The 23,374-nt window shown below is 29.6% G+C and overlaps 1 protein-coding gene across 2 annotated transcripts in view; it reads right to left on the bottom strand.

Moving 5' to 3' along the window:
• The window catches only part of LOC129912644 (cell adhesion molecule Dscam2), a 151,617-nt gene that overhangs the window by 72,216 nt on the left and 56,027 nt on the right, over positions 1-23,374 (bottom strand). For both annotated transcript variants that reach the window (XM_055990983.1, XM_055990984.1), the window contains exons 3-7: positions 22,600-22,721; positions 22,215-22,336; positions 18,491-18,549; positions 7,670-7,746; positions 7,347-7,536 (exon numbers count right to left, since the gene is read on the bottom strand). In XM_055990983.1, the coding sequence (XP_055846958.1) occupies positions 7,347-7,536; positions 7,670-7,746; positions 18,491-18,549; positions 22,215-22,336; positions 22,600-22,721 (570 nt within the window). The remainder of the gene's footprint in view (positions 1-7,346; positions 7,537-7,669; positions 7,747-18,490; positions 18,550-22,214; positions 22,337-22,599; positions 22,722-23,374) is intronic.

The following is a 23,374-nucleotide window of genomic DNA, read 5'->3' as shown; positions in this document are numbered from 1 at the left end:
ACCAAAATTCTAAGCATTCAGTATTTAGTTGGAAGGGTATTTTTTTTCGTTGAAAAAAGGAGAATCCGCAATAAGTCTAATAAAATCAATGATATAATTGGTACCTTCACGAAATTTATTAAAAATGTTGACTTTTCCATTGGAAATATATATGTGAAAGAGTATTATTTTGAGATATTGAGAAAAATGTGGGTTTAATGCAAAAACTAAGTAATAATATTCAGTAATTATGTTACATCTGATATTAAAAGCAGGAATTTGTAAGAATATCAGGCTTAACAGGGTGTTTTATTTATTGGAACAAAAATTGACTTGTCATGAAATTTGATAAAAAGTTTTATTTTAGGATAGAAAACAAGTATAAAGAGACTTCATAAAATAATTTTGGATGCAAGGGAGGGCGCAAATTTTGTAATAAGTTCCAAAAAGCCAATGATTCGTTACAAAATCTTTAGGTACATTTCTTTTGCTCGAAAAAACACACTTTAGTCGAAAATAATCCAAAATACAGCCTTGCACCAAAAAATTCATTTTATTTTTGGTTTTGATGGCAAATTGAATGTTTATTATAAAGCTCTAAAAGGTACCTACATTAATACAATAAAACTGATTAGAAACTTCAAATGCGTGCCAAATACCTAAATTTAAATATTTTTAAATTCCATAACGCATTTCTATGCTGAATAATGTTTTGAAAAATGTACAAAAATCACTGCATGGCGTTTAGCTACGTTTTTTTTGAAGATACATTCGCTGTTGAGAAGCCATTTTGTAAGAAGAAAGAAGGTTAATCCCAAATCATCAGTTTGGCTTAAAAAAAAAAAAATTCCACGATAGACCAAGTTCATAGAATAACGGATGTAATAGAAAAAGCATTAGAAGAAAAACAAGTATGTTCAGCTATTTTCTTAGATGTTGCTAGAGCCTTTGACAAGGTTTGGCATGAGGGACTTGAGTACAAACTGCAAAGGGATCTTCCCAGACAGTACTATGAAATATTAAAATCGTACATCTCAGACCGATTGTTTAGAGTAAGGTACGATCAAGAATATTCGGAATTGAAGAAAATAGAAGCCGGTGTACCACAAGGAAGTGTCCTAGGTCCTACCCTGTATTTACTATACACAAGGGATATCCCAGTTGGTAATCACACCATAATGGCTACTTTAGCAGATGATACCGCAATTTTGGTATCCGACAAATGTGTCTCTAAGGCAGCAGTAAAACTACAAAATGCCGTCGACACAGTCAGAGATTGGACCGAAAAATGGCGTATCAAACTCAATGAAACAAAATCTTCACATATAAACTTTACAAATAAAAAGATAAACAATATTCCAATATTCATTAATAATCAAGCTGTACCTTACGCCAATACGGCCAAATACCTTGGAATGACTTTGGATGCAAAGCTAAAGTGGAAAGAGCACATCAAAAAGAAAAGAGAAGAACTAAACTTGAAATATAGAAAAATGTACTGGTTACTTGGTAACAACTCTGATTTATCAACCCAAAACAAAATAATGCTGTATAATCAAGTACTAAAGCCTGTTTGGACCTATGGTATCCAATTATGGGGCTGTACAAAGAAAACAAATACCGAAATCATCCAAAAATTCCAAAACAAAGTCCTTCGTGGAATAGTTAATGCACCTTGGTACATAAGAAATAGCGATCTACATCGTGACCTACAAATAGAAACGGTTACAGAAGTTGTTAAAAAATACGCTGTATCGCATAATCAGAGACTGCAAAGTCATACCAATTCTGAAATGGTGTCCGTCTTGAATACAAGAAACCATGTTCGGAGATTAAGAAGAACCAAGCCTCATGAGCTTATGGTCTAAAAAAACATGGGAAAGTATTAAAAGTTTAAACTTCCCCCAAAGTGATTTTACAAAGTTAAGAAAGAAAAATCTGATGTCGATCTCTCAAGATTGGTTCTGATAAAGAGGTGGTTTTAGTGGTTAAGAGTCCCACACTACTTGGTGTCGAATACTGCCAAGTGTCTTTTGAAGATTTCCTCCCGTCAAAAAAAAAAAAAAAAAAATTGTAATTCTATTTATGACAATTTTTCGAATTACACTAAGAGCCAATTTTTCAATATTCAGTTAAACAGTCAGTAAGTATTTATTCCCAAGATAGACAAAAAAATCAATTTTTCAACAGTCAGATATAGCTTGTTTAGATTATTTCTTAGAATAATTTTTATTCGTCTCTAAAAGAAGCAGATAGTTTTATTCCTAGGAATAAACTATATCTGACTGTTGAAAAATTGAATTTTTCTCTATCTGGGGAATAAGTACTAACTGACTGTTTAACTGACTATTTAAAAATTGGTCCTTAATATCATAAATCATAAGCTCCAAAGTTTTTGCGAGCACTCCTAAAAAAATGTCTGAAAAGACTTGAACTCTAATATATACTATGTAATTTCCTTTTTTTTTTCTTTTTGAGGTAAAAATATAGTTCAGTGGTTTATATGTTAGAACAGAATTTTAAACGCAACATACTTTATTTTATAAAAATCCTATTCACCACCTTTATCTTCTTACCACTTCAATTGGTTCGGATCGAAAATAAACTTTAAATAAGGGTCATTAAAATGATGAAAAATATATTTTTTAGCAATTATTTAATACCAAATCCCATTAGATTACATATTTAGAAGTTGTTTAGCCAAATCTCCGTATATACAAATAAGACCCAAAACAACAAATCTATTCAAACAGAAATTAAGTATGAGAAGTCATCATGCTTAAATTGCTTTGACATAGTTAATCCCTTGAAATTACATTAGGTATAATACTTAAATGTTTTGTCAATATAAACTTGACAACAGAAAACACAACATCCTCTAGATCTCAATCTTCTTCAAACTAAATACATATATCCCATTCCCTCTTGTAGGATAAGCCCTAAATATAGCTTCCTCTTTCTCTCTCTATTCATCATTTGAACTCAAAGTAATCGTTAATCATTTATCTAAATCTACTCTCTGACAGTATTCGTCAGACAACAGATTTCCATTAACCTCACACACACACACAGTATACAGCACAAACATCATTTGGAAAACAGAATATTTAATTCAAAATACATAAACTCAAACAAAAGGTAAAGTTTGTTGTATATGATGCTACCTGGATGGGATGTGCCTTTGCGTAAAGCCAGGCTCTGCCCTAAAAAAAAGACCCCCTCAAAGTGGATCATCCTTTGTTGCATCACATCTGAAACAGTTTTCCGAAAAAGTAAAAGCCCCAACTTCCATTAGTTGAAATAAGAGTATAGAAATAGTGCAAGAGGGGAAGGTAACTCATCACAGGATCAAAAACCAGGATACTTATGAAAAAAAAAAAAACTTGTCAAATAAAATAAAATTCAGCTTTGAACCATAAGTACACTCTTAAGATGCTTCCTTTTTTTCACAGCAAAACTCTATTGAATTAAGTCGATATATTATATACCCTCCATCTGCATCACTGTTTGCATTCCCTCTTTCTCGCAAAAAAAGAATTCAAAGGATATGCAACTACTCACCACATATCCTTTTTAAGCATCACGTACCTTCACAATAAATTCCTTTTTACTTTTGCAACTAAATAATACAAATCGTGCGCACCACATAATTCACTGAATCGCATTCCTCTGACAAACGAACTAGAGCAAACACAGTGGGGTATAAAAGGGGTATATGGATGTATACCACAATCGCCCATTGAGTACCCATTCATGCATTTAATTATATCGCACCAGATATCCTGATGTCAAAAAGAAATAGATAAATTATGAGTTTTCCTTATACCTTATGTCACTTTTAATGGAAGAAGTGGCAACTATAATACTGAATACAAACTATATACGAGTTCAAACCACCACCCACCATTACCCAAACTCAAACTCAATATCCTCCCTAAGGACTTCTTGGTGCAAGAACAAAATATATGGTGAAAGGACGACACCGACGACAACGAAGAGAAGTCAAGTGTATCTGCTCTGCTCTGCAAGGATGTTCCGCTTCACAGGATCTAAAGGGAAGAAAAACCGCACATAAGTGGCGTGGCGTGGCGTGGCATGTCGTGTCAATGAAGACGATACTGATGATGACTCCAAGGCCCAAGAATCATGACGATCATCATGATGATGATGTTGTTGCCTTTCCAGTGTTGGGGGCCATATTCCATCTATGTTGGTATACCTCGACAACCTACCTACTAGCATCTTGTGTATCCTCTGAAGTAATGCATGACCTGGTTTTACAGTGGTTTCGATTACACTTCCTCCGGACAACCCGCTACACTACTATATCTCTCTGCATCCTGATGTTGGAGATGCAGTGGTAATGTTTTGTGGCAAAACAAGGGTTGTGCTAGAATTTTTTTGTGGAACATGTTGGTGTTGGCCCTAAAAGCACGAATAAAAAAATAGGAAAAAACATTTACTTTTTCATATAACATGGTTTCGTTCGTTATCATTGCCGGGAATGATATGTGCTCATCACCTTTCATTGAGTATAGAAAAAAAAAAAAAAATATACCACTCGTTAACAGGGTGTTGCCGATGGAGAAGGTCATAATTGACAACGTATACGAGGAGGTAATTTAGTTTAAAAGTTTTTATATGAGTCCAAGGTAGAGTTTTGGCCTCTTGAAGAACTTTCAAAAAAGGCGTCTGGATTAGAGAGGTACTTGACGTATGAGGAGAAAATATAAAGAAAGTCAATCACTTAAACTAGGTTTGACTTTTTTTCTTATATTCACGAAAAAATTATGGTGTTCCGCAGGGTTCCATTTTGACTACTAATTTCTTTCTATTATTCATTGAAATGACTTTTCTTCACGTTTTGTCAACGAACTTCTTTCTATTATTCATTGAAATTTTGGTGTTCCGTAGGGTTCCGTTTTGTTTACAAATTTTTTTTTAATATTCATTGAAATGACCTTTCTTCTTAGTACAGGTAAAATAGTACATAAAACCAACATGAAATAATTGGTCCCAAAAAGCCAATGATTCGTGTAAAACGTCTAAGAACTTTTTTATAAACGTTTAATTTGTCATCAAAACCCAAAATAAAATGAATCATTGGCTTTTTGGGACCAGTTACAGATTTTACTGACTCATCGAAAAAAAACACCCATCACCTATTCTTTTTTTTTGTATGAAAAGTCTTTATTCTTGCTTTCTATCCAAAATTCAATGTTTTAACCAAATTTCATTAGGGTGACCCATCATTTTTGTTTTCATTCAAAAAAAACACCCTTTTAACCATGATATTTTTTTAAACACTTTTGATTCTTGTTTCAAATTTTAAAAGTAATGTTATTGCTGAATTTCAATAGGGTACCACTAATATTACTCTAGTATTACTGACTTTTTAAAATATTTTTTCTACCTCGAAAAAAGCACCCTTTAACATGAAAAAATTTTAAAGATTTCTTTTATTCCTAATTTCTATGGGAAAGAGAGCATATTTAATGAATTTCGTAAGGGTACCATTGATTTTAACGGACTTATCGCGATGTTTTCCCTATTTCCCAAAAAAAAAAAAAACACCCTTTCACCTAAAATATTTGTATAGGCTGTTTGGGTTCTTGGTTTCTGTTATAAATGAAACATTTTTACCAATTTTCATTGGTTTAACAATTTTTTCCCAGTTTTTGTGGTACTAGTTCCGAATTTCATAATTTCTTAAAAAAAAAAAACACCCTTTTGCTAAAGATAATTGTGTACACTTTATAAATTCTTAGTTCTTATACCAACCAAAACTTTTTCACAAAGTTTTAAAAAACACAGCCACACAAAAAAAAATATAAAAGTTCTGACCCGGGGCTGCGACTAGGTTTTTCATATAGTTTTTGGGTCGCTGAAACCGAAAAAAGATAACCTCATAAAATGTTACGAAAACAAAAAAATTTTTTCTCTGATCTGGATGTACGAATATGTTAATCATATAGTTTTTGGATCGCTGAATCCAGATTCAAAGTCAATTTTGCCCTATCACGTCAGGTTTCTGAGATATCCTCAAAAAAATGTCAAAACCAAAAAAAACAAATTTTTTATCTAGGGTTGCGACTAAGTTTTTCATATAGTTCTTGGGTCGCTGAAACCGAATCCGAACTCTATTTTGGCGTATCACGTCAGGTTTTTGAAATATCCTCAAAAAATGTCTAAACTAAAAAAAAAAGTTCTTATCTGACATTTTTTGAGGATATCTCAAAAACCTGACCTGGCAAAATAGAGTTTGGATTTGGTTTAAGCAACCCAAAAACTATATGAAAAACCTAGACGCAACCCCAGATAAGAAATTTTGTTTTTTTTTGTTTTGACATTTTTTTGAGGATATCTCAGAAACCTTACGTGATAGGGCAAAATTGACTTCAAATCTGGATTCAGCGATCCAAAAACTATGTGATTAACATATTCGCACATCCAGATCAGAGAATTTTTTTTTTTGTTTTCGTGACATTTTTTGAGGTTATCTCCAAAACCTGACGTGATGGGGCAAAACGGACTCCAGATTCGGTTTCAGCGACCCAAAAACTATATGAAAAACTTAGTCGCAACCCCAGGTCAGAACTTTTATTTTTTTTGTGTGGCTGTGAAATTAATAAAATTTAAGTTAGCTGTTATAATACCTTTCTCACACATAACTCAACCCATAAAAAAAACACCCTTTCACCAAAAATTTTTTAAAGAATTTTGTTGAATCCCTGCTTTATCTTCATTCCGAATTTCATCAGTGTAGCATGTTTTTCACATGCGTTTCGGTTATATTTTACCTGTTGAGGTCAAAAAACAAGCAAACTTGTTTTTAATCGGCAATAACTTTTCTTAGAGCAATCGTATTGACTTTATTTTTATGTCATTAGATTCAACATCAAAAAATACCTTAAAAACATGTGTCATATGATGATATTCGACAAACAATTTTTCCACTATATTTTTGAACTTCACGGCCTCCGAAAAAACGAAAAAAAAACCCTTTCATCCAACTTTATTTTATACATTTTTTTTTATCTTTGGTTCTTATCATAAAAGCAAACTTTAAGCCAAGTTTCATTAGTGTAACAATTTTTTATTTTTTAAATGCCTTTTTTACCTGTACTATCTAACTTTATTTTAAATTGTTATCTTATCAATCTTTTCTATTGTTCAATTAAATTTTAATAAAGAAATTCCTTCTAAATTGACTACAATAATTTAGAAAATATTCAATTCATAGAGTAAATGTTCAGCAAAAATTTAAGAAGGAGAAGGAAACAAAAGGACAAAACATTTTCTCTATTTAAATTCAAAGGATACATCTATTCGTATTTCTATGTACATTATTTAACAAACTACTATACCTGTCAGTCTATTTACAGTTCGGCATGTGTAACTTTTATATGCATCATTTGGTCCAGCATTGTTTATATACAATTCACCATTCGACAAAACAGTGTATTTTCCTCCGATATCTGTATTTGGATAGAGATGCATTCCAGTGTCCTGAACCCATGCTGTAACCATGACAAACTCTGACATGTAACTGGGAACCTATAAAAAAAAATTCATAAAGGGTTTTCAGTTAGAACGTAAATTTCTATAAAACTCAAATTGAATGTATTTTTTTTTAGTAAGAATGCTATTATTCTTATTTACATCATTTCATTTCTATTTGGAAACTTACCTGACATTTGAGGACTGCTGTGTTGCCCGTCATAACGTATTCATCATGCACTTGGACTGTATATTTTTGATTGACAACTAAAAGTAGAAGAATAGAGAGAGAAAGAAGACTTTTTAAGATTGGGCATTTTTAAATAAGGGGTTTTTAACAAAGATGTCATGTAAATAATTCAGTAGTTTTAGGATTAGGTACTATTTTAAAGTGAGTAGTATACTTCAGAAGGTTTAACATTAACATTATCGATTTGAAACGGAAATTGATGTCTTGTTGTCATCAAAGTTTTATATTCTTTTCAGGATTGCAGTAACAAGAATAAAAACATTTTGTTTCAAGAACAAAAGTAGCTTAGACGAAGGACGTACGTCTGAAAGTATTGTTAAATTAACTATCAACGTTAAGTGGAGAACATTGAAATAGATAGACTGTAGAGTATAGTTGAATATGTAATTGCATTCTATAATTGCATTCTATTTGAGAATGTGCTTTGAAATAGCTTTTATATGTCTGTGCCTGAGACGTATAAGGACATAACTTCTGAGATCGTGAAATGATATTTTGTTTTTATTTGAATTTGAATTTGGCCGAACAGCTTCGATTTTGATGATCTTTTTTTTAAATTAAAAATTGCCGGTGTTGCCGTTTTGATTTTTAAATTTAATTGAAGATTTTTGTGAACAAAAAAATTTTTTTTTTCAAAAATTTTTCTTAAATTTCATAAATTAATTGATGCCAAAAGATTGTTTAGGAAATTCAAGGAAAAAAAAATATATGTGAGTGAGGGACAATCTTCCATCATTCAAGCGATAGATGCAATTTTGTTATTAATTGACTTCAAACACAAAAAAAAAATGTTTGAACACAACGGAAAGACCTACAATATTTAAATATACATTTTTAAAAAGCTAGAAGCTTAGTCACATTTATAAAATTAAAATTAAGTTAATTGAATGAAGGATCTTTTAAAAGAATAGTAATTGAACTAAGATTTTTGTAAAAAAAAAAAATTATTGACAAAATTGTAACATGTCGTTTTTAAAACTTTTTCGTAATATAAAATGCATTAATTTTTCAATTTTTTTTGGCCACATTTATTATGATTTGAAATTATAAAAGGAAATGTCAATATGTATTACAGTTTATGAAAAAAAATTAAAAAGTATTTCATTTTCGAAGAACTTTTTTTAATAGAAATTTTGAAAAAAAATTTAACTTATTTTTTTTTTTACGTTCAACATTGTAAAAGTTATTTTTTATTCATTCAATAGACCTTATTGTTGAAAGTTAAATAGCAAAAGTTTAAAGTTTAAAATTCTTCTTCGAATTTGGTAGGACAAAAATAAAAAAAATTACGATTTTTCAAAAAAGTGGTCACACAAAAGTCTCTATATAAGGGTGAAAATATTTTTTTTCGGAATTGTGAATACAATATTCGAATTCCTCGGAATATTCTACATCAATTTCATACATGATTCTCTATAAAATATTGTGGCAGAAAAAAGTTCTAGCGACATGAAAAAGTATAAACCAAATAAACCAAACGTCACAAAAAAGAGGTGTGCCTACAGAGGGTTAAAAATGTATTCTAAAATATTGTAGGTGTTGCCGTTGTTTTCAAAATATTTTTTTTGTGTTTGAAGTCAGATTGTGAGAAAATTGCATTTATCGCTTAAACGTTGGAAGATCGTCCCTTACTCCCTGATATTTTTTTTTTAAATTACCTAGAGAATCTTTTGCTATCATTTGTTTAATGAAATTTAAGCAAAAAAAATGGTTTTCTTAAAAAAAAATTAATTTTAATTTAAAAAACACCACGGCAACATCGGCAATTTTTAATCTATAGACTTTAAAGTATTTTTAATTAACCACATTTGAAAAAAAAATCGTCAAAATCAGAGCTGTTCGGCCGGGTTCCCTAATAATTTGCTTTAGTTTTTCTACTATTAGATCTTTTCGAGATTAGAAATGTGGCTATAATTTTCTAGCAAAATTAAGACAACGAATGAAACAGTAAGGCTTGAAGACGTAATGATTTTTTAGAAACTTAAAAACCAAAGTCAGTATATCACAAGATATGTTAAGGTGGGGCAATTTAAAAAAAAATCATGTGTGCAATTCACACGTGGTTGAAGTGAAACCTTAAAAATCATTTAAAAAAAATCGAAAAAATATAACTTTTTTTTATTCCATTACTTTTTTTATATGACAACCTACAATAAATTGTATACCATCTGAAAGCTTATTGTTTGAGCTACAAAAAGAGCTAGAATTTTTTAACCCAATTAGTTTTTATAAAAAAAGCAAAACAATCAATCTCTTTTCTCTTCTAACGCCATTAAATCTATTTTTTAAAAGACAACCTATAATAAATTTTATATCATTATTTATTATTTCACCTTTTATATGACGTATCAATCATATTTCTACCATGCCTACAAAAAAAGTAAGAATTTTTTAAAGCCAACTATGTCGAAATTTCAAACTGAGATTACGGTACTTCCTCTACTGCTGGCTGGTTATCGGCAACAAATCTTCACAGGTGTTTTGAAGTATTTTTCAAGTTTTTCAATTAAAGATTATATAACTTGTAGAGCACGTACCGTTATGTGTGATATATTAAATGAAAGGTAATATTATCAGCATGCGTATTAAAGTTAAATAAATTTGTTATGTGCTCTAGATCAAAAGATATAACGTGTTTATAAAAAGAACATCTTTTCACCGTTATCTCAGAATTTTGAATATGAAATTAATTCAAGTTATGATCAATTGATTTTTCGTGTCGCTTTTTCGTTTCATCTTGTTTCAAATCACTACGATACTAAAGAAGTTTTCACTTCAAAAATTACTGATAAAAAATGTACACGAGGGTGTATACGTACTTTTTTTTTAATTTTTTATTAAATGTAGAGTTACTTATTATTATGTTTAATGTGTCTGGAGTATCTTGTTTTTTTTTTAATCAGAACTTATGAATTTATTTGTAAAACGATTCAATAGAACTTAAGTTCATTTAAAACTTTGCAATTGACCTCGTTAATCCTGTTAGGTCACAAAAAAGTCCAAGCGTAGGTTCAAAACACTCTGAAATTCAGAATACATATCCTCAGAGTTTGTCAGAGAGTTCAGTGTTAAAATTTAAACAACAGCCAAAAATATTCGGACGGAGATTATCGCATTGATTGCGATATGGTATTTAAACATTTCATCGTACCAGCAAAATCTGGATTAAGAACCAAAAAAAAAAAAACTTTTTGCAACCTTCAGCTACAAAAAAATTACATTAATAAAAAATTAAAAACATTAAGACCTACCTAATTTTGAATATAATTGTTTTTTAAATATGGAGGGCCAAGAGCTGAAGTGAGCAAAGTCACAAAAAGTGAATTCGAAGATATAACGAGTTAAAATAAATACGTTTCCATTGAGTCTTATGGTGGATAATTTTTTTTTCGAACAAATGACAATTTGAGTCGAAACACTTTTTTATTAAAGTAATGAAAGACGTTAGTAGAGTCAATTTTGGCCCTAGATTTGGATTTTTTTCTTTTTTTAACTTCGTTTCAGCTGTGAAACCTCCATATGTTAGTAAAAAATTACATGTTCTAGTGCAAGTATTTATGTCTTTTAACTAAGTTATAACTTTTATAAGGAAATTGCGCCTGAGAAAAGTTTTAAAAAAGACTTATAGAAGCTTTACCCTGTGAGATTTCAATTCTTTTACTTACTAACATTACAGCAAAACTTAACTTAAACTGAACAAAATGTTACCCTAGTATTAGTTAAGTTCAAAACTCTTCAAGTGTATGTAATAACCTTTAAATGCGTATTGAAATCCTGCTAATATAAAATTCTCATTTTTTAGTTCCGGATTATAGAAAAAAATCAACTTAATCCTTCAAAAGAATATTTAAAGTTAAAAAGTAAACAATTATATATAAAAGAGTTTCTATAAAGTAACAAACCCTAACTTAGTATAGAAACTTTATAGAGGTATATCCTGTCAAATGCATCATGCTCATGACAAACAAAAAAAAAATTATACAAAAAAAAAAAATTCCTTTCTGTTCTGTATGTTGAAAGAAAAACTGCAAAAAAAAAAAGACAAAGTAGTTAGCAAAAGGACGACATCCCACTCCAAATGACATTGACTGATGAATAGGTAATTCTGGTTCTTGCAACATGCACCACATTCACCATCACTGCACTCTAGCTAGCGCGACCACTTTCTTTGCTTTTTATTTCTAGTTTTTTGTTTTTTTTTTTTCTCTATTCTTTTCCTTTCTGTGTGTAAATAATCCTTTTCAGTGATGCAAACATAAAAAGGACTTGCGTTTGCTCATCCACAAGATCCAACTATTCAGCAAGTCATCGTGTTTGAGGTCTTCTTGGTGTTCTCTTCTTAATTTTTTTTTCTTTTCTTTTTTTTTTGTTGAAGTTGTGTTTGCTCCTTTTTTGCAGTTTTATTCTTGTTTTTTTTTTTTTTTTTTCATTTTTGCTAGTGTGTTTGTGTCATCGCCATTTCTTATATCATGTGTTTTGTTGTTGTTATATAGAAGTTACCAGTTAAAAAACTGTTCCATCTTCTATTTTCTTATGTTGTCTTATCGTCTATTCTGTTATAGCTATTTCAAAATTTGACGTAGATTCGCCTTGAAATGAAGACAAAAAAAAAAAAAAACAAATACAAATAAATAAAAATAAAGAGTGTAGCCACTCCCAGGTTTGAACTAACTGCAACTGCACTGTTTTTTTTTTTTCTTGTTATCCGTTAAAATAACTGTATTGTCCTTCGTGCATTGTACTGCTTCGGTTGCCCCATCAACAGCACTCAGTATGATGGCAATTTCCATGAAGTTTTCTCTTTCTGAAAATTGTATCTTTTTTTTCGCTATACAACGTACTGATTCGCCTTTTTTTTTTTTTTGCACAAAAGCCTCTCCTCATTCTCTCGCCCACAATTCTCTACCTCGTATACCGTTATTTATATAGTTTCAGTGTAAATGAACTTCCGTCTGCACGCTGGTTATTTATGACCAGAATGACTTTCTGGACGTTATGTGCAAGACAACTTTTCAAATTAAAGTTTTGTGCAAATGGCCATTTTGATTTTATTTTTCTGTCTTTAGAACCAGAAGCTATATAGAAGAATAGAAGAGTGGGGGGTCTGGGGGGGCTAATGGCGAATAGGAGTTTGGATTTTTTTTTGTGGTTTCCTATTCATTTCATTTCATCGTTGGTCAGTTGGCTTTGGTTATTTCTGTTATTAGAAATTTTGTTGGAAGTTTGTGTGAATTATTCGACAATAATTCACTTGAATTTTTTATTTAATACAATTTGTTCAAGTGTCAAATATATGTATGTAGTTTTGGCCAAATTGTGGTATGGAAGTTCTTTTTGGTTGACATTTGTGTCGGGACAAATTTTTAATTGATATTTGATGCAAGTAGAGGGAAATGTGTGTAATATCATGAAAAAAGCTGAAACGGTAGTTGCATTTTATTTTTCTTCTTATGAATTTCTCCAAACGAGAATCATATATTTGTAATTCTTTTTGTCAAAAAGCGAGGGACTAACACACACCACGGATACATTTTTTTTGGAGAAATATGGTTTTTATACCTTACGTAAAAGAAAAAATATTATAAAAAGCACAAAAAAATGAACAAAATGTTAAATTGGAAAAAAGGACGTATACGCCCGAGTGTACTATTTGCTTTTACTTTTTTTGTTCATTATTTTGAGATTTTTCTATGGTTCAGCATATATTTTTTTCCTTCTTTATTTATTTTGAAAGAATCAATTTGTAAAATAATGATATATGTATGTAAGTATATTATTGCGTTCTTTATTTTTGAATCAAGTTCCTAAGTGGAAAATCTGTTTCTAAATAATAAAAAAAAATACCTTAATTTTTTCAGATTTTTATTTTGACGCTAGATAGCGCCCCAAGAGGGTTAAAGTTTTTTCTCATTTGAAATAGGTATGTGTTGACGTATGAGGCCATTTTTTTAGATATAGACTTAGATCAAATATTTTTGATAAGGTAATTGTCTACATTAAACAACGTTTTCAAAAAGGTATAAACCATTACGTCATTACGTTAATAGACAATGTTTAAATAATGTTGCATACTAAAAACTTTCATTCGTGATTAAGTTTCCTTGTAAATTTATATAGTTTTCTGATATTTTTTACAAGGAAATTACAAGAATAATGAAAATTTTTAGGATGCATATCAAAACTTTATTAAAAATCAATATCCAAATTATTCAATGTAACTAATAAAAGTAATTTGGAAAACAATATTTGGAAATCGTAAGTCCTGCAGACATGATTTAAAACTACCATCTTCAAAAATATTTTGGATTTGGGTGCAAAAAAGTTATTTTTTGACTTTCAGTCATTCCAAAAATTCTTGCGCCATCAATTTTCAACGGATATCATTTTTACATATTTAAGAAAGATATTTAGACCTTTTCGACAATTTTAAAAACATGTGGTTTGTGTTAAAAAAAATTTTAGACTACACATACACATTTAACATTTTTTCCACTAAGACATCGATAATAGACAGTTAACAGCCTATTTAAGTTGTTGAAAAGAGTTTCCAAGAAACCCTAGAGAGCTTCGGTAAGTGAAATTAGGGATGTTAAAGAAGTAAGGACTTCGGAAAGACTTCTATAACAGCTTCGCACTCATAATGAGTGCAATAGTTGTTTAAACCAAATTTTCACCCTTAATTTATAATATTGCTCATAAACTTAATACTAAATCTAGGAAAGAGTCGAAGATAAATTTTATTGGGTAATTGACATTTTCATGGCATTTTGATAATGGAATGACTCTTTCCATTTATTTTGATTAGAAAACTTTCACCCTTTGTAAGCATTTCTGTTCCAATTTAATATTGTTTGACAGAAATAATTTTGTCACAAAAAAAGATTTTATGCAAACTACTAAAATAACTATTTAACTTTAACACATGTCGTTTGCAATATTTCTTCCATATAGGCTTCATCAGTTTTTCGTATATATAAGAATCACTATTAAAACCAAACAGGATAATTAAATTCCCATACTTTATTACACGCACAAAATTTCATTCGCCTCTTTTTTTTTATCTCTTTAATACCTCTACTCTCTTCCGTCTGTCCTGTGTTCCTTCCCACTCTTTGGTTAAACGAAGAAAGAGTAATTGGATTCGACAGGAATCACTCAAGCGAAAGCTGCGTGTCCTAGCAAAAGTAATTTCAATTAATTTAATGGAAGAGGCATCAGATGGGTGGAATTTAAGTTATGTAAGTGTATATGTGTGTTTTTGTACATCTATACAAACATCATCACAAAACGGTACTTTTCTTGTGAATTGACGAAGGATGCTGACCGAAATGAGGTGGAAAAAATGCAGAAAATTGTCTGTCTTATGTGTTGGTATGGTATGGTATTGGGTAGAAACTGAGGGAAGGCTCTAAAGTGCTTTATGAGCGGTTTATTTGATTGCCTTTGTGGAAACACTTTCTTCTTGAAGAAATACGCGTTGATGTCTCTTTGATGTTTGGTCATGAATGAGAAAAAAATTCAATGAAAGAAAATTTGGAAATATTTTTGCATTTTAAGTTCTTCTTTCAATTTGAATTGATTTTCGTTCCGTCTTTTTATTTGTGTGTACAATTATTTTGTAATGGCTCAAAGAGTATTACTTTGTTTTTGTTCAAATTATATTTTGTAAGATTTCAATTGAGAAGAATATTCAAAAGGAAAACATTTGAAGGAATTCCGCTAGGGAATAATAATAGTGCTAAATGTTTTTATAGTTTTAAGTCATTCCAAAAATTTTCAGTGAAAAATAAACCTTTTCAAAATTAATCAATTATAGCATTTTATTTTTTTTTTTGTAGAATAACGAGCATTATCATTATTTTTCACTCTCGGGAAATAAGGCCCTAGGAAACAAGGCCAAAAAACAAAAAGAAAAAAGCCAAAAAAAAAAACTACACGCAAATCAACAACAAAAAAATTTCTCAAATTTTGGACCCTAATTTTATATTTTTTTTGACAACCTTATTTCATTTTGCTTAATTCACATGAAAATCGTTTTTCAGAAATAGTAGTTTTGTAAAAATCCGCTAATCAAGGACCCAGAACTGGTAAAGTACCGCTTATTGTGGACATCCTGATGGTTTCATGGCCGATTAAGAATTAAAAAAAAGTTTCATTTCCATCAAAACAAGATTTTTTTTTATTTCGTTGGGGCTTAAATTTACTGGGCTGGTACATAGTTTAATTATGAAAAATTATCCCAATTTGGGACATTACTATTTAATTTTTTCTTTTGATGCTTTATTTCCTTACTAAGCAGAGCCAAAAATTTAAACAATTACCAAAATTTCAACTTTGGACGTTTTCAGCTTTAAAAGTTTCAGGTGTATTTAAATTTTAAGCTCAACTAAGTGTTTTATATTTTAGTCTTGGACTGAAGATTTTACAATACAAAATTGGTTTTAATAAAATCTAAAATTTTGGGTATTTTGACGTTGATGAGGTTATCTATAGGTTCTCTTAGACCTCTTTTGATGTCTATTTTGATGAATTTGGAGGAATTTTTTTAAAATGCATTTTTTTCGGTCTTGATTTTTTTCGGAAATAAAAAAAAGAATAGATTTGTAATTTTTGTACATGTTTTGGTCTATATAACTCAGCAACTTGACCTCAAAAGAACTTTTGGTTTCCAGTTGTTAATAGAGCCTTTCTTTTGATCTCTTTTTTTATGAATGTGGAAAAAAAAAAATTTGAAATGCCTTGAATTCTTTCAAAAATCTAAAGAACAAATTTCTAATTTTTGTACATGTTTCAATTCAGATAACTCAGCAACTTGACCTCAAAAGAAATTTTGGTTTTCAGTTACCAATAGAGCTTAACCCGACAAACAATTTTGGTGTTATAAAGCTCTACAGATGCAATTGTTGCTTCTGTAAAGTATTATAGAAGCAAAAGTGTTAGTAGGGAAAGGGACCTTTTTTTTAATTGGATTTTTCTATGAATTTCGAGGAAATTTTTTAAAAATGCTTTTTTTTCGGATAGGGGCTTAGCCTTGATTTTTTTAGAAAACCTAAAAAAAAAATTAACATTTGCACATATTTTGATTCAGATAACTCAACAACATGACTCCAAAAGAAATGTTGTTTTCCAGTTGTTAATAAAGCCCAAAGAGACTCTTTTTAACGCTTTTTTTCTATGAATTTGGGGGAATTTTTTTAAAATGCAATTTTTTCGAAAATCGAAAAAAATAGATTTGTGAATTTGGAGAAATTTTTTTTAAAGTGTATTTTGTTGGCAAGAGGTTAACCTTGGATTTTTTTCGAAAATCTAAAAAAAATTATCTGTGATTTGTGTACCTAAATGTTTAGGTCTGTGCACTGTGATCTCATATCTTTAATTCAAAATATATTTTGAGACTTTCGTCCGAAGATATCTGCTTCCAAAATCCAAAGGTAAGAACAAAATATTTCGATATACCTCAGCAAATATAACTCATGAAAACATTTTCTAGCCCATTTTATTATTTTTTCGAAAATTAAAAAAAAAAAAAATATGGAATTAATAAGTTAAGTTTTTAAAACTTTGGCGAGTAAGAATTTCAGTTATACCAACTCTAACAAAAGTTTTCGTTTTTAAAATTTTTCGAAAACTCAAAAACATCATCCACTTTTAATAATTTTATTCTGAAAAATGTAATTAATCATCAGTAAGACGCTTTTAGAATCAAATATCAATTATTTCTTCTTTTTTGTAAAAGCAAGAGTGTGGGATAGGTACGCAAATTCCCATAAACGGAATAATTTTCCGAAATTTCATTTTTAAAACTTTTGAAAATAATTTGAATTTGGAATGAAATTAAAAAAAAATAAAAAAATCAAACTGTCCCAGCACCAAAAATAATGAAACGGAAACTTTAATTACATTCCATCTCCAATATTGTGTACGTATTTTTGGTAGGTATTTTTGTTATTTTTGTTGATAACTATAGAGCAGGCAGCCGCCCTTCTGTACACCATCTGGCTTAAACATTGTTAGCCGCAAGTTGTTTTCCATGTCAGCCGCCACCATATCCTGTTTCACGTATGACCGAACTTTTCCTTAATTTTACGCCCATATTTACTTAGGACGGCACAAATAAATCGACCCGTCTATTACCCTTTCCGCTCTTTTACTCCAGAGTTGCTCCAAAAGAGGGCGGTTAGGTCATCGACAGGACATACAGTACACACTTACATACAAATATAGATATGGTGGTATTTGATGTGGAGAGAGCGAATGTTAAATGGAGCTGAAGTTAAACTTTGGTTTTTGAAATGAGATTGGGGTTCGAATGGGTGTTATAGAGGGCCAACCACCGCCGCCGCGTGCCCTCTTCTCTTGGGGATGGATGTGATTAAAAGTTTCGGACTTGAGTTGGTACGATTTTTTTTTTTTTTTGGTAGGTACCTACTCCTTTTTGTTTTTATTTTTTACAACGGATTTGGATTCTCTCCCGTTGATAGTATACCGCATATTGAAGCCGTGCGGATGTAATTTAAACTTTTAAGCAAATCGGGCATTCAACAAAGTTCATTGAATTCCCTGATGACATACTTTCTGGCCCATCAGACACAGTTGGTTGTTTGGTTGTTTGAATTGAAAAGGAGAGGAGATGATGTAAATGTTTTGTAAAAAAAAGAAGGTACTGAATCCTGTCGCCTTTTTTGTGGGATTTATTGTTTTGTTGAAATGCAGACAAACATTTTGTTTAAAATAAATCTAGGAATTTTGGTAGAAACTTACCACCACGAACGTGCACCTCACGGCTCAGCACTGTTCCAACAAGATTTCGGAGTTTACATCTGAAAAATAAAACAACAATCTGTTAAATTTTGAACATAAAAATTAATTTTAATATTAAAGTTCCATTAAAAGTTACAGCATATTTATAGTATAATAATACAAATTATATTTTCTGGTCCTTCGACCCCAAATAAAAAAAAATTAAATTCATGTTGACAACTTTTAATATAAACTTTGACAATTTTTTGCGTTGTATTGTTGCTATGGTTTTGTTTTTAGAAAAAAAAAATAAATAAATAACTAATAAATAAATAATGCTCTCAAGGAAAAGCTTTTGAATTAATAATTTTTGAAAATGAAGGTAAAAATGAGTTTTAAAACGGCAAACAGCCTAACCAAGTAATTATAAATACAGCAAACAAATTTATCAAAAGAGTATTGGATATCAGTGACATTGTCTTTCGTCAAAAGAACATTAAAATAATTATGGACACATTAATTTCGAATTCATTTCCTATAAATATAATAAAAACGCTATTGAATCAACATTTTAATCCTTTGGTTCGGACAAATTTAGCAACAAATGTTTCACAGTTTTTATACAAAAGTTATCTATACATTCCAAACTGTTCGAATAGGATGTTAAATGCCCCTATAAGGAATAAAGATAGCGTTCGTTTAGCATTGCTGATTTGCAAATACATTAAGAACTTCTTTGTTTTCAAATTTAAAAAGTGAATTCTCCAAAAACGAAAAATCAAACATTGTATATAAAATAAAATGCTTAGGTGATGGAACAAACCACTGTCCTTCAGTTTATGTAGGTAGGTACTTCAATAAAGAAACTTAAGAATAGAATTGCCGGCCATAGATCAGATATACATAGTGGACAATCTTAAAAAAACAGCTTTAGCTTTTCATTGTATAGATGAAGGACATAGGCCAGATTTTAATAACGTAGACATTTTACAAACAGAGAAACACTATTGTAAAAGAATGTTGCTAGAAATGATACATATTTTAGATACAGATAATACTGTTAATAGGAGATCAGATTGTGAGGGACTTAGCAATATTTATAGTCAGTTTGTCTAAAGAAATATGTTTGATTAGATTTTATCAACATTTTTAACTTGAATTTTAAGATAGGAATTGTTTTTGTTTTCTTATCAAATTTTTGAATTTCTTATCAAATAAAAATTTTTAATTTGATTGTTTTGAAATTTCAATAATGTGAAACGTCTTTTTCAAGATATTCTATTATAGAATTTTAAAATATCATTGATACAAAAAGCTAAACAGTTTTTGACAAACCACTTTTTGGTTAAAAAGTTTTTAATATTGTAAGTATAGATATTTTAGTTTGGTTTTATATATTTAAGACTTTTCATTTATATTAATTAAATAGAGTCCTGAAGAAGGGTATATCCATACTCGAAACGTCGACTGATTGAAATAAGAAGAAAAGACCTATATACCACAGACCACAAACCCTAGTATAATTCATTTTACTAAAAAAATTACATATTTTTAACACATACCTACATTTTTGGAACAATGGCGGGAGTAATTTTCAAACATGTTCAAATAAAAATCCAACGATCTAAAACTCTACTGTTGAATTTTGTCGAAAAAATATTCCCCAAATAGTCGGAAATAGCACTTTAAAAACATTTGTTTCTGGATGTGTTGAAAAAACTTTACGATATTCTCTTTATTACAAAGTTTTATTAAAATTTGGTATGAATAGCTTTCTTATCAGTTATCACCCATTATCGAGCGTAGTAAATTAAGAATTGATTATGAAAACGAATAGAAATGTTTTTTTTTTTACTTAAAGATGCTAGCTACGCCCACTTGATTGTTTTGTATAATAATAAAAATGAGACTTTTTTGAACTTTAAAAACATATTTCTAGCCTCTTATTTTGATATATCACACACTCAAAACAGCATTATTACATTTTTACTTGCGATATAGGTACTATATATCAAGTTATGCATTCGTACAAAAAAAAAAGTTTAGATAACATTTTTCCATGATATTACGATTTTTTGCAGACTCTCCAGAGGGGTTTTTGGAATTAATTTTTTTGGACCAAAAATAACGGCACTTGTCAAATACCGATTTTAGTAAAGTTGAAATTGCTCAAAAACGGCTCCAACGATTTTGTTTACAAAATTTTAATTTAAGTTTTAAGTTTAAAGTTTAAAAATTTGAATTTTTTTTTTTTGAAAAATCTAATTTTCGAAAACGGGACATTGGATTTATTTGAAATTTTGTTTTTAGATGTTGATTAGTAATTTCTACAAAATGGCATACCAATTTTATTTTTAAACTTTTTTTCCAAAATTTATTTATAAAAAAATAGTTTTTTATAAAACGGCTCTAACGATTTTGAAAATTTTTTTCAAAAAATGCATCTTAATATATCAATCAAAATTGCATACTTGTTTTGGAGAGCAATTCGATTTCAGATTTTATTTTATTTAAAAAAAAAAAAACGAATTTTATGTTTTTTTTTGTGCCTACATTTCCCAAATTTCTATATAAAAAGTCTTAAAAATTTAAGCAACTTGAACTCTAAGAGAGAGACCCAGTCGTGCATTTTATTTTTATTGAACTTATCTAATTGTAATTGTATTTTACTAACTAAATAGATAAATCAGTTCCTAATAAACTTGATTATTCATAAAAATAAGTTGGTTTTAATTTATCCCTTTTTTTTAACACTTAAAATATCCAATTATAGTAAAAAAAAGTAGTGTACAAAAATTCGACTTCAACCTTCTCTACCACTTTTCCTTAAAGTTTTCAAAATAAGATTCGTTAATTAAAAAACAATTTTGGCAAATATGCAAAATGAAATATTTAATTCATTTTTTTTTGCGGAAACGTCTGTAACAACTTGGATTTGCAACAATGGCTTCAACAATTCATATTGAGTTTTCAACGTCCTGTGTTATTTTCGCCCCATACATTTTAAACTTTTTTTGTATTTTCATAAAATATGAAATGACCATTTTACACCACCCATTCGTTTATTACAGTTAAAAAAAACTTGGCACAGTGTCTTCAAATCTAGTTATTATTATTAGAAAGCAAAGATTGTAGAAATGAAAACGTCCTTTTTAGTTCCGTTACTTGTTTCTTAAAAACGATATGAATTTCGCATTTTTTTTTTTTGATTTAGATATTTGAACAAGAAAGAAATTTTGAAAAATAATTTTTATCGACAGTAAAGTTGGTTTTTAATGTGGATTTTTGTTTTTAGGAAATCAGAGAATTCAATACTAAACAATGTTTTATCCATTTTTGGTAGTTTTAGGTATTTGACTAAAATAATATTTATTTAAAATACCATTTCTTAAAAAATGTTATATTTTTATTAATAACTTCTAAAACAACACATACTATATAAAAAGTAAAATTATTTTATTTGTGTCTGAATTGTAATTGTCAGTTAGAAGATGAAATTGTCCTTAAATTATTACCTAAATAACTCACATATAGATTTAACATTTTCTAAATCCCTTAACACATCTAAAAAAGTAATAAAATTGTACCAACATGGTCTATTAGTTTAATAAGAGGTTCTACAAACAACACTTCGATTACTTTTTATAGGTATGCTATCTAAATAAAATAAAATTGAAACACGTCGTTAAAATAAAAATAAAAAAAAAAACAAAACAAACAACAACAAATCATTGATTTATCTTACCTATAAACTGTTGAATGTAGTTCGTGTCGATACTTTTCCGCTGTAAATGGATAAAACATAAGGCTGCCATTTGATAGAGTGAAAACTAAATCCTGTTGCGGTGGTATTGGTGTCCATTCGATCTAATATCCAAAAAACAAAGAAAAAACAAAATTAGAAAAAAAAGGTCATAAAATGAAAAAAAAAGGAGAAAAAAAACATTCAAATCCCATTTAATGGACCAGTTAACAGACAAAAATGAAAAAAAAAAAAACAAACAAATTCTATTTTAGATTAAAACAAATGTAAAATAAAATGAGGACCAAAAACAAACAAAACTAAAAAAAAAACCCCAAGCCCCAAAAATGTCCCTTTATCAAAAGATCTTTAATCGTTGTCAACTCACCTCCGGCTGTGGACTTCCGTGACCCGAGCATTCTATCAGACCTCCTGAATTGTTTGAAAACTCAATTTTATGCGGTGGCTCATGCAGAAATATTGGTCCCTGAAGGTCAAGTCCATTAAAGGCTGATGTTCGAAACACAACATGGAATAGAAAAAAAAGGACGAACAAGGAAAAAAAAACAAATATTTCATTAAATCATGTTCAGCAAAAAACAAAAAAAAAACAAAACAATTTCTATAGCTTAGAGGATTAGGATCAAGATGGGATATGTTTTGAAACAAAAAACGATCCCGCCCTCGAGGGTTTCCTTATTTACGTTTTTTTTTTTTTTTCATTTAATATTTAAACAAACTTGGTGTTTTTTTTTTCGGATGAACTTTCCTAAAGGATAAAAAAGAGACTGCTGCGATTCTCCTTAACTTATACCCCATTTAAAAAAAATGCAAATGAAATTCAATGGGTTTTTCATTATCCTTAAACGTCTCAAAATATTTTTGCAACGACTGATGATATAATCGTCCTTTTTATGAGTCAAGGCGGAGATATATACTTTGCTTGTTTCTTTAGCTCAAAACAAATAAAAACGTTTCCCCCAAACTTGATGATGGTGGGTTGGGGGATGGATGAATGAGGTCGCTGATGTTTTTTGGGTCCTTTGTTTTGAAGTTAACTCAATTTTCATTGAAATCAATGTATCGAGACGAAGAGCGAGTTTGTATACAGAGAGACGAAGGCAAAGACATCGGCAAGGACTTTTATTGAGACATTTTGTTGA

The sequence above is a fragment of the Episyrphus balteatus genome, chromosome 2, assembly GCF_945859705.1.
Source record: "Episyrphus balteatus chromosome 2, idEpiBalt1.1, whole genome shotgun sequence".
NCBI classification, from domain to species: Eukaryota; Metazoa; Arthropoda; class Insecta; order Diptera; family Syrphidae; genus Episyrphus; species Episyrphus balteatus.
This window is presented reverse-complemented; position numbering and strand designations above follow the sequence as displayed.